At 39.9% G+C, this 12628-nt stretch overlaps 1 protein-coding gene across 5 annotated transcripts in view; it reads right to left on the bottom strand.

Moving 5' to 3' along the window:
• The window catches only part of OSBPL1A (oxysterol binding protein like 1A), a 143214-nt gene that overhangs the window by 14762 nt on the left and 115824 nt on the right, over positions 1-12628 (bottom strand). For all 5 annotated transcript variants that reach the window (XM_023510208.1, XM_023510209.1, XM_012802073.2 and 2 more), the window contains 4 exons: positions 6119-6253; positions 4812-4909; positions 3684-3866; positions 286-393 (listed from right to left, as the gene is read on the bottom strand). In XM_023510208.1, the coding sequence (XP_023365976.1) occupies positions 286-393; positions 3684-3866; positions 4812-4909; positions 6119-6253 (524 nt within the window). The remainder of the gene's footprint in view (positions 1-285; positions 394-3683; positions 3867-4811; positions 4910-6118; positions 6254-12628) is intronic.

Here is a 12628-nt window from a genome sequence, read left to right as displayed (position 1 = left end):
AAAAAAAAAAAAAAACTAAACAATAGAAGCAAAATTAGCTGAGTTGAGAAATTAAGATTCACAGGGGCTGAGGAAGCTTAGAGTTCACACAGCCTTCCTTAATCAGAGGCTTGAATAAACCCCATTCATTAAATGGACTGGTTTCTGTTGACTCATGAGTTACAATGCCTGATTCTGGAATTTGTATCAGGCTCTACTATAGCTTTTCTTTGAAAAAAAAAAATCAGGCCACCAGAACTGCTTGATGAAAACCAAAGGACAGACAGATTCTCTCGAGTGTCTTACTTGTGGTTGATGATCTCCACGTTGCCGTACTGCTCGATCCAGAGTTTACCCACAATGATGTTATGCACACAGCAGGTGGGGTTTGTCCATGTATATGCCTCATTGTGTCTAAAAGAAAACCGAAACCCAGAAAAATAAGTGATGAATGTTATTTTGTTTTAAAACGGCATCTGCTTCAAATGCCATAACGGGGGATAACAAATCAGGCTGTTTGAAGATAACTAAGACTTGAAAAACTCTACTGATGTTAACTCAGGGCAAAATAGGTATCATGTGCCTATTCTTGTCATTTCTTAAAAGCAAACAAAACATTGAGGAAAGAATTCTATGCTTCCACCAAACTCTAAATAAACTAGGTACTCAATCTGTAAGCATTCAAAAGCTTGGTGAAACATATGACAAATTATAGAGACAGAAAATAAAAATGAAAATCTATTTCACACTTTCCAGACAAAGTGCCCTCCACAACCAAAGAAAAATACTCCTATATATAAAGTCCCATTTTTAATACCTTGCTTCTGAAAAATTGGTTTTGCATCTTTGTTCATTTATCCTTTTGAATTGTTTTAACTTATATAAAATTCATTTTTCTTGGTGTACAGTTCTACGGATTTTGATGCATGTATAAATCTGTAAAACTACCACCAACACAATCAGAATGCTAAACTTAATCATCCCCAAAGAATTTGCTTATACTTTCCTTCTGTGGCCAAACCCTCCATTCCTGATTCGTGAATCTCTAATTCATCCCCAATCCTAAACAATTGATCTCTTCTTCACTGGGATAGTTTTACCTGCTCCAAATATGAGATACACGGAACGATAAGCTATGTTCCCCTCTGAGGTTAGTGTCTTCAATTTGTACAATGCATGTGAAATTCACTCACATGGTTCTATGTATCAGTAATTCATTCTTTCACAGTAATCCACTGTGTGGACATACCATGATGGTTTAATCTTCACCCACTAAAGCAGTGGTTCTCAACCTTCCTTAATGATGCGACCCTTTAATATAGTTCCTCATGTTGTGGTGACCCCCGACCAAAAAATTATTTTTTTTCTTTTTCTTTTTTTTGTTTTGAGACAGAGCCTCAAGCTGTCCCCCTGGGTAGAGTGCCGTGGCATTACAGCTCACAGCAACCTCCAACTCCTGGGCTCAAGCGAGTCTCCTGCCTCAGCCTCCCAAGTAGCTGGGACCACAGGTGCCCGCCACAACACCCAGCTATTTTTTGGTTGCAGCCGTCATTGTTGTTTGGCGGGTCCGGGCTGGATTCGAACCTGCCACCTTAGGTGTACGTGGCTGGCGCCTTAGCCAGTTGAGCTATAGGTGCCGAGCATAAAATTATTTTTGTTGCTACTTCATAACTGTAATTTTGCTACTGTTATGAATCATAATGTAAATATCTGATATGCAGGATGGTCTTAAGTGACCCTGTGAAAGGGTCGTTCGACCCCCAAAGGGGTGGCAACCCAGAGGTTGAGAACCACTGCATAAAGGGCATTTGGTAGTCAATTTTTGGTGATTATGAATAATCTACGCTAAACCCTTATAATATATAGGTGCTTTTGTATGGACGTAAGTTTTTGCTTCTCTAGGGTAAGTACCTGGGAGGAAGACTGTTGAGTCATGTGGTAAACAGAAAGTGCCAAACTGTTCTCCTGAGTGGCTCTATCATTTTACATTCCAACACCAACAATATATGGGTTGAGCATTCCAAACCCAAAATACTCCAAAACCTGTAACACCTGGAGTGTCAACCTGACATTCACATGAGTGCTCACTGGAGTTTTCTGATTTCGAATGTAGAGATTTGGGATGCTCAGCAGTAGGCAGAATGCAAATATTCCCAAATCTGAAAAGATGTGAAAATCTGAAACACTTACAATCCAAAGCATTTTGGAAAAGAATATTCAATCTGTATGAGACTTCTAGTTGTTCTGTGTCCTTGTCAACACTTGGTACTACCAGTTTTAAAAATTATTTAGATGTTAGATATTCTAAAACTGTACACTAGTATCTCACTGTGGTTTTAATTTTGCATTTCTTTAGTAATTCACGCTGTTGGGCCTATTTTCACGTGCTTATCTGCCATTCATCTACTCTTCCAGTGAACTATCTGTTCACATCTTTGGGCTAATTTCTTACTGAGTTGTTTCTTATTGTTGAGTTCTGAGAGTTCGTCACATATTCTGAACATAAGCCATGTGTGATATATATGATTTGAAAATAATTTTTATTAGTCTATAGCTAGTCTTCTCTGAACAGTATCTCTCACATCCAAAGTTTTTGATTTTGATAAAATCTAATTTTGTCTTTTATGGATTATAATTTTGGTATTGTACATGCAAGAGATCTTTGCCTAATTCAAAGCTACAAGACTTTCTCCTCTGTTTTCTTCCAAAAGCTTTCTAGTTTTACATTTTAGTCTCTTAGAACGTTTTCTGCCTGCCTCCAATGCCCAGTCTGTGATTGCTGCTCTGTCTCTAAGGCAGGACATACAGGAGAATAATATATAACCAGTGAACTCAAAGTCACACTGGCCCTTGGGGTTTGATTTCTCTCCAGTCGGCTGGCTAGTGTTCACTTTTCAGAGTCCTCCGATTGTCGCTTTCTGTCTCTGCCCAGGGTTTCTCATAGTCAGTGTATAGAATATGCTTATTCTGTCTGGCCTGGAACTGGGACTGCCTGTGAATGTTAAACTAATTTTGCAAAAGAAGACAACTCCTAATGTACCTAACATCTAACATGTGCCACAGGATTGCCATGTCAGTATTTCTTTTTTTTTTTTTTTTGAGACGGAGCCTCAAGCTGTCCCCCTGGGCAGAGTGCCATGGCATCACGCTCACAGCAACCTCCAACTCCTGGGCTCAAGCGAGTCTCCTGCCTCCGCCTCCCAAGTAGCTGGGACCACAGGCGCCCGCCACAACGCCTGGCCATTTTTTGGTTGCAGCCGTCATTGTTGTTTGGCGGGCCCGGGCTGGGGATTCGAACCCGCCATCTTAGGTGTATGTGGCTGGCGCCTTAGCTGCTTGAGCCACAGGCGCTGAGCCCATGTCAGTATTTCTTAAGGTGATTTCCTTTTGAAAGCTTTGAGCAAACACTGGCGCCATGATATACAGAAAGCCTATTTCATGAGAACTGTCATGGAGTAATTAACTCCCCTATCTTAAAATAGATCCAAACACCTTCAACTATTTACACATCCCCTGATTGATTAGCAATGCCTATCACCATGTTCTTTAAATTCTTTTACATTGAAGTAGGTAATTTACACTGTATAAAAGCTGTTTCTTGCTTTTTTTCTAGCTTTGAATAAAAAGCTCAGGTCTGTGTGCAAGTGTATATACCTAAAAGTAGGTCAACACCAAAAGGGTCCAATGGCTTGATTAGAACTTACTCAAGAAGTTCCAAGGTGATGGTTCCTTTGGGTTCTGCTTCTACACTCTTCCCCCAGAACTTCAGTTTGGGATATATTGAGCCATGAAAGATGAAATCGTTGTTTAAGCCTTCTGCATGAAATGCACTGATTGGTGGATGATGGCTGACCTGTTCTGAGATGAGTCTGAATCCAAGGTCTTCCCTTAAGGTTTAAAAAGAAAAAAAAAAAAAAAAGCAACATTGTAATCAACTCTATCATTATGTGTACATTACTGTCATTTCAGTCAAAAAGCAATGTAAAAGCATTAAAGAAACATGTTCAACAAAATAAATAATTCTTTATCATCATCCTTATGAAAGAACAACTTAACATACAAGAAATTATGCAAACACAACCCAAACTATTAAATCCAATGTTACTGTAATGCTAGCTACTTTGAACACATTAAAATAGAGAACACGCACATGAATTTGGGTAATATATAAGAAACAGTAATATTAACCATGAAAATGTATTCTTTAATTATTATTACTTTTTTTTTGCAATTTTTGGCTGGGGTGGGGTTTGAACCCGCCACCTCCTTTGAGCCACAGGCACCATGAAATTTAAAACTTCTTGTTCCTTTTATAAGACAGAAATTCAGTGTGTTCATTTTCAAACATCTAGGGAATGAGTGAGATCAAAACTTGTGTAGAGAAGAGGAGGAAAATATAGAAAAACTAAAGCCAAATAAATTCCCCTAATTGTTTAAACAGGCTGGCAAAAGCAAACAGAACTACACTTGCAGCCGCATTCGCTGGCTGTGTGGCAACAGCATGCATTTATACTAACAGACTTTATACAGTCATAAGACAAACTCCAACCATTTATTATGATATACATAAGGAGGAAAGAGGGTAATCAATCCTGTGTGACTGGAACACTGAAATCCTTGCAGTTACTTTTTATAATGACACATTATGTATGTTTCAACATGTTTGCCAGTCTCTAGTAAATCACAAAAACAAGTATCAAAATCAAGAACTTGCTCTAGTCATATATGGCTGTTGGTGATAATATATATATTTTTCCTCTTCATTTGAAAAGCTGTAATATACAAATCATGCACATTCAACTATCCATCCGGAATGGAGGGAAAGACCTCACCGAACTAATTCGTAGGTCTCTCCCAGAAGTGGGTTGAAAGGCTTTCCGGTGCGTTCCCACTGAGAGGCGACCGCAGATACAGCAAACGCGGCTATGCACTGTGGACAGAGGGCAGAAGGTTAGACGGCCGGGCTCGCCACTCGTCCTGTCAGGATTTCAAACCTTGCTGAACACAGTAATTTACAGTTATTTCAAAGAGTTTAATTACTTTAGGTATTTAAGATGATTCCAGCAACATGACATGGAGACTTGGATATTCAGAATGAAAATTACCTTCAGGCACTTCCTAGAGTTACTCCCAAGTGTGGTTTTTGATAAAATTTTTTTTTTTTGAGACAAGAGTCTCACTTTATCACCCTCAGTAGAGTGCCGTGGCATCATAGTTCACACCAACCTCCAACTCCTGGGCTTAGACGATTCTCTTGCCTCAGTCTCCCAAGCAGCTGGGACTACTGGCACCCGCCACAATGCCTGGCTATTTTTTTGTTGCAGTTCAGCTGGGGCCAGGTTCGAACCCACCAACCTTGGTATGTGGGGCCAGTGCCCCACCCGCTGGGCCACACCCCAAGCATGGTTTTTATACCACCCTAAGACTGTTATAAATTTTCTCAAGGACTTAAAAATATTTTTGCAAAACCAAAGTTACTTTTAATTCATTAAATTTTCTTAAAAAGTACACTTCAAGTTGAGAAAAAGAGATATAAAACTCAAGTTAATTGGTGTTAAGTCCAATGAGGTTGGAAAAAGCAGATTTATATAAATGAAAGAACAGGAAGGTTTTAGTTTAGAATGCTAATGCTTTGGCTGAAGGAGAACATCGTGTCTACAATATTATGCCTGTATCTAGTCTATTCATGTACATCTCATAACATCCTCTATCTGAAAGAAAATGAAGAAGTTCAATTCCTTGCTATCTTTTAAATACAGCAATGTGTATATATTTATACATGTAAATATGTACAAATATAAAAATGCAGACATAAAATATAAAAATATATATGTAAATGTTTGTGTGTGTTCACACCTTCTTGGAAATATCTGAGAACAAAGGTTGACTTTTCTCCCCAACACAATGCTACCTTCCAAAACGCAGCCTTGGAAAAGGCTCACCAATATCCGGATTTGGTTATGGACCACCACTGTCTGCTTCTCTTGCAATTCTCACTCCAAATACGCTGATAGCTTTTAACATTGGTATTTTCCAACCTCAGACTGGACTTAACACTAACTTTGTGTGTGTGTCTGGGGCGGGTTGGTAGAGAGGTCTCTAGGACTTTGCCCTGTTCTAGGGCTTGCTTGACACACACCTGCATCCTTTCCACAGGATCAGAAAGAGAACTGGCCTTGTGGATGAGGTACGTATGTTCCATGTATTCAGTCAGTCGCTGGAGGAAGCTCAAGGGCTCATTAAATATAACTGGCATGGTGATCTTGGATAGCTCCTATTTAACCAGAAAACAAACTGTTATGTCCAGTAACACAGGAAACTTACCAGCTGTCACATTTCTAGAAAGGAAATAGCAGAAAATAGTAATCCATGAAATTTCATTAATATTCAATTTCACACATCTTTCCAGAGCATCTGATAAATAATATGGAGTGTACTGTCCCAGGCCTTGAAGGAAATACCAAGACCACCCAAACTTATTAACAGGCATCCGCTCATACTCATTACCGAGTGCTGAGCATGAGTGGATACCTATTAATAAGTCAGTCTTACATGAAAATTAGGAAATGGGACATAAACGTGATGGGAACACAAAAAGCAAAACTCTTCATAGTGGTATTAAAGTAATTAATTGGGGTGTCATTAGGCTAAGATTAGAGCTGGTGTCTTGGATTCCTACATGAGCAAACTGAGACCCACTTCAATGTAAACTTAAGGTCCACCAATCAGAAACCACCAAACTTACCTCTACCCAGGGACCTTCCACCTTAACAATCGAATATATTCTTTGTCTGGCTCCCTCAAAGTATACCCTCCAGAAGCTTGAATGCCCTAGAAAAGCTTTCCCCACTGCCCTCGGGGTGGAACGACTGAACTACCTGAGGTCTGGGGCTGCCCAAGTCATGAATAACTGCTCAAGTAAATTTGATAAAATTTCAGTATGTCAAAGTGTATCTTTTAATAGTAGGCTAAAGATCAACCACATGTAGCATTTTTGTGAGTAGTTTTCCAAAAGAAATTTGAGACTGCTTTTGGCCGACAACACTGAGCTTTCTCAGACCAAGATAGAAGGGACTGTGGAGAAGGCTAGTGTGTATTTTACAGAAAAGACTTTAAAGTTTGTCTGCCAGAAAGATGCCATCAGAATAGACTCTCAAAGATAATTTAATAATCTGGTGGGGTTTCTGGCCTGAATTACACAATCTTTCAACTCTGTTTATCATGTACTACCAGCAAATATCATCATTATGAGGCCTTTAAAAAAATTCATTAAGTAACACACTTATCTTGGTATTCACTGGAATATTCCGGTGATCTTCCTAAACTTCAACCTACCATTCAGGTCATTAAGAAGCCTCTGGCTAAGTCACGTGGTCAGGTGGCAATCCAACCCAAGACAGACCTGACTTTCCCCTTGAATGTCCACAGCCTTACTGAGCTGCTCACTCTGGGCGCGTTAATATTTCATAAATGCTATATGTGTTTGACAAATTTAAAACAAAGTCCATATAAGGATATATCACAAACTATGTAATCATACATCTCTAAAAATATAGGAAAACATGGCTTTTCAGTAGATTTCTCTAGGTGGAATTTCTGGGTCAAAGGCATCTCACATTTTACAGATACTAACAAGCTGAACGTTTTCCCAAAGGGCCTTGCGGTTTACTCTCCCAACACTGATGTGCATGACAGTCAACATCTCTGATGTTAAAAGAGGTGTCTCGCTTCCAATCTGTTCATTCAGTCATGGCCACTCTGTCATCAACACTTACGTAACTGAGCACCTGCTCTGTGCCAGGTACTGTGTCAGGCACCGGACAGAAGCCACCAGGCCTTGCTCTCTCCCTTCCCTCTTTCCACCCTACCCAGATTTGAAGGCTCAGTTCAAGGACTTCCTCCCCCAGGACTGCAGCAAGCACAGATTTGCCACCCCTTCCCTCTCCTGGAACACCGGGATCTATTGCTCACAACTTAGCATTCTGACCATATTAAATAAACTACCAGATTATACTACCTACTCTTTTTTTTTTTGCAGTTTTTGGCCCAGGCCATGTTTGAATCCACCACCTCCAGTATATGGTGCCAGCACCCTACTCCTTTGAGCCACAGGCACCACCCTATACTACCTATTCTTATGTCATGGGCACTAATCAGCTTATTATGCCAACTTTGATAGAATTCCTTAAGCAAGGGACAGTATCTTATACCCTGTCTGCTTCCTTATCACCTCAAGGAGGGGTACAATGCGGGTGTGCCCTGCCCTACATGCTCCTTGAGTTGGTTCCTTTTCATATTCCTCATACCGCACTACACTTTCCCTGTCTTCTTATTGAACTACAAGCTCTTTACAGACAAAAGTCTTGTTTAATGATGTACAACAGTTAAACATGGCAAAATGCTGAGTAAAAAAGTCGGTAACTTTGGAAACATTATTCAGTGCTAAAAAGAGCTATTGAGCTGGGAAAAGACACAGAAGAAACTTGAATGCAAAGTACCAACTGAAAGTCGTCAATGTGATAAGGCCACATACTGCTGCCCGAGTCCAGTGAGATGACTCTGGAACAGGCAAAACTACAGACAGGAGAAAGATCCGTGGGTGCCGGGGGTTATAAGGTGGAGAAGCAGCGATGGACGGACCGAGCCCAGAGGACTTTTACCCAGTGAACGCCCTGTATGATACTACAATGCACGAATGCGCAACCCTAACGTAAAATGTGAACTCTGGGTGACTGAGGGGACTGTCACTGTAGGTTCATCGATTCTAACAAACGGGCCACTATCCCCTGGCTGTGTTTGTGCGGGGGCAGGGAGTGTCTGGGAACTTTCTCCACCTTCCTCTCAATTTTGTTGTCAACCTGAAATTGCTCTAAAAGTAAAGTCTCTTAAAAGTAAAATAAATTGTAAAAATGTTAGTCATACTTAAGATCAAATGATCTTTCTAGTCCTATTATAGAAAATATCCTAACATTGCCACAAGTGATAAAAGAATGTACAGCCAAAAAACATAGGAAAAGAAACATCACAGAAGAATGTTAGACAGCCAATTAAGAAACAGGTGTTATTATTTTGGGTTTAGAAAGTTTGTGGTTTCTGTCAATTATTTACACTTCAAAATTTGTTGTTTTTTCCCTCATTCTAAATACATACATTCACTTACATACCTTAAAAAACAGGTTATAAAGCAATATGATCAAAAAGTTCTAATTTTGTTGAATATATTTTTATAGAAACATAGAGACAAATACTAGAAGATCACAGCACCCAAATGTTAATTCTGGGTATCTCTAAGACTTAGTAGTGCACGGAATTTTAATTACCTTCTTTATGCTTTTTTGTATTTTCCAAACTTCCCAAAATGAACATCTAAGTTCTTCTAATCAAGAGTTAAAAGAAGAGGTGTTATTTTAAAACTTAATGATTTCAGACTGGCAAAAGGAAAGGAGAGGGGAGCTAACAACCTCGGCCACTGAAGCTAGTCCACCTTGTAATCCACATTCACATTTAAGCTAACCTTAAAATGGACAAGGGAGGGATCAGCATGGAAGTGACCACAGAAAAAGAAGGGCAACAAAATACAATCAGATTAGTCCACGCCTGCGTTCCTGAGACAGGAAGATGTGGTGGTTAAAAGAATGAGCTCGGAACGGGAAGTGTAACAGGGGCGCCAGGGGCTGTGGCCAGGGCAGTGTGGAGTTTAATGGGGACTGAGTTTCAGTTCTGTGGATGGACAGCAGCGATGCCAGCACAACAATGTGAGTAAACTTAATGCACAGAACTGCATTCTTAAAAATGGTCTAAGTGGTATATTTTATGGTGTGTACATTTTACCCTAATGGAAAATCAAGGGAAAAAATGGACTCTGAGATCAACTCCCCTGCATTCAAATCCTGGTTGTACCACAGTTTACTGCTTGTGTGGCAGTGAGTAAGTCTCTAACCTCCCCTGCAAAGGGGGGATAATTTCATTTCATGCCTTCAGGACTTACAAAGAGCGGATCATATAATTAGTATAAAACACATAAAATGGTGTCAGGCATATATTAAGGGAGCAACAAATGCTTACTAGTATCATTATTATGAATAATGCATACAAGACGTCTGAGTCCGCCAGGGCAGCATGGAAGCCAGGATGCCACGAAGGCTGGGCTACTCTGCCCTGTCCCACAGGCAGCTGGGCTGTGGAAAAGCCTCTTGGACAACAGGACAGCAGAAGGGACTGAGCTGAAAAGGCAAGGGTGTGAGTGGAAGGGCACTGCCCCTCTGAAGCCTCACCAGGGTAGGCCAAACATCAGGACTTCAGAAGTTCCCCGCAGTGGCAACTGGTGACAGTGGTCTCTTGACTTACATGCCACATAGACTGTGACGCTGCTGGCTCAATTCTCTTCCTACGTTATACATCTCACTCTGTTGCGCACAGTAACACAAAAGCCCAGACACCTACTTGGTACTTGGGTCACATACCTGGGTCTCAAATTTCTAGGAAGGTTTAAAGGAATTTAAAAGGTTTAATTATAGCCTTAAGACATTTATGTTCTACACTTAGTAGATTTAACATGTACCCTTGTAACCAGTTTGATGAAAGTATTTCAAATTGTATATAAAATCAGCACATTGTATCCCATAATTGCATTAATGTACATAGCTATGATTTAATAATTTTAAAAAAAGGTTTAATCATTACCGAAATGAAGATCTTTACCTGTAAGTTTGGTTCTAGATTATTTTTTTCCCTGAAAACACTATAAGGACTCTAAGCCACTCACTGAGGAACTGCCAGATGTACTGGGGATGACATTTTAGTATTAACAGGAGTGCTTGCATCAAAGGGGTTTTGCTTTGTTTTCTCAGAAATACTGGCCTATGTAGGGACTTAATCTGTCAGCTCTAAACAATGCTGTGTTGCCATTTCTCCAAATATAACTCCAGGGGAAAACTTGCAACATAGCCGGTGAGGCAGGCAAGCGCCAGAGAAAAAGTGAGGCCCAAACCCTAGAGACCTAAAAGAGGTAAAGTCTTCATTTTTTTAATGCTGCATAGTATTCCATGGTATACATATACCACAATTTATTAATCCATTCATGGGTCGATGGGCACTTGGGCTTCTTCCATGACTTGGCAATTATGAACTGAGCTGCAATGAACAATCTGGTGCAAATATCTTTATTGGATGGAGCTGGAAAATATTCTTCTTAGTAAAGTATCTCAGGAATGGAAAAAAAAAATCCAATGTACTCAGTACTACTGTGAAACCAATTTACAATCACTCACATTTACATATGAAAAACGAAACACAACTATAGCCCAGGATGAAAAGAGGAAGGGAGGGGGGTGGACCAGTAGAGGGAGGGTTGGTAGGGGGACCACAACTATGGAGCATATTGCAAGTACAAGTTGGATCTACTAGGTATAGAACACAAATGTCTCAATGCTATAATTGCGTAAATGAGGTAAAGGCTATGTTGACTAGTACGATGTAAGCACTCCAATTTGTACAAATAATCAACACATTGAATCCCATAATGGCATAAATGTATTTATGATCTATGTACAAATGACTTAATTAAAAAACAGGGCGGCACCTGTGGCTCAAAGGCATAGGGCACCAGCCCCATATGCTGGAGGTGGTGGGTTCAAACCCAGCCCCAGCCAAAAACCACACACACACCCCCTTCCCCCCAGAAAAAAAACCCCTGGAGACCTAGGCATGAAGGACGTGGGTTTATCATGAATGCAATAAGTAGATTTACTTCTTAATCATTTGAAAAGCTCCTAAAATTCTAAGATTTCTTTGAATAAAATTTTATTATCTAGAATAATTTAACACCTTTCTTTCAGAACTTACAATTAAGACTTCAAGGAAATGGGCAGGGCCAAGTAACGGACAGTGCAAGGAAAAGAACGGAGAGAACCTATGCTTGTTAACTCCAGAAGGCCATGAGACAACCTTGACCTCGTAGAAGAGCATAACATGCTATCTTAAAATGTAGCAACTGACTTATAATTTTAATGCCGCCATCATCTGTAATTATTTTAAATAATCTTATAATTATTTCAATTGTTAAATTTCCCTAGGTAGGTCATAAAAAAACTCAGTGACACAAAGCATACTTTATTTCTTTTCCTCTTAGAGTTCTTTGAAACTCATAGATGCACTAATTTTACTTCCAATCCTATCAAGTCTGGTGTTGCATTTTCTTTATTTTGTAGACAATTACTATGCATGCATATTTCTTTTCTTTTATTTTTTACAGAGACAGGGTCTTGCTATTGTCCAGCCTGGTCTCAACTTTTGATCTCAAGCAGTCCTCTCATCTTAGCCTCTCAAGTGCTGGGACTGCAGACATGAGCCACTGCAGCCCACCAGGTACGTGTATGTATTTCAGTAATAGGAAAAACAACAGAGCATGTGAGGAAGATCAAGCTTCAGAAGAAATACTGGCTAGAGCACTTTTACCACTGAGGGCTGCAGTCAGCAAGAAAAATTAAATATTTATGCTAACAATTCTGCCTTGTGACCCAGCTAAAAGCAAAGTCTAAATTTATTCATGCAAATTAATAGCAACCAATGATGAAACTGAAGAAACTCCTAATTGCAACTGCTCATCAGCTGACAACCTGAGGAGAGGGAGACGGCTGCTGCTTCACTT

This window comes from Otolemur garnettii, unplaced genomic scaffold (genome assembly GCF_000181295.1).
Source record: "Otolemur garnettii isolate 467f Iridium unplaced genomic scaffold, OtoGar3 scaffold00012, whole genome shotgun sequence".
In the NCBI taxonomy this organism is placed as follows: Eukaryota; Metazoa; Chordata; class Mammalia; order Primates; family Galagidae; genus Otolemur; species Otolemur garnettii.
Note: the sequence above shows the minus strand (reverse complement) of the source record. Positions and strands in the feature narration are given on the sequence as shown.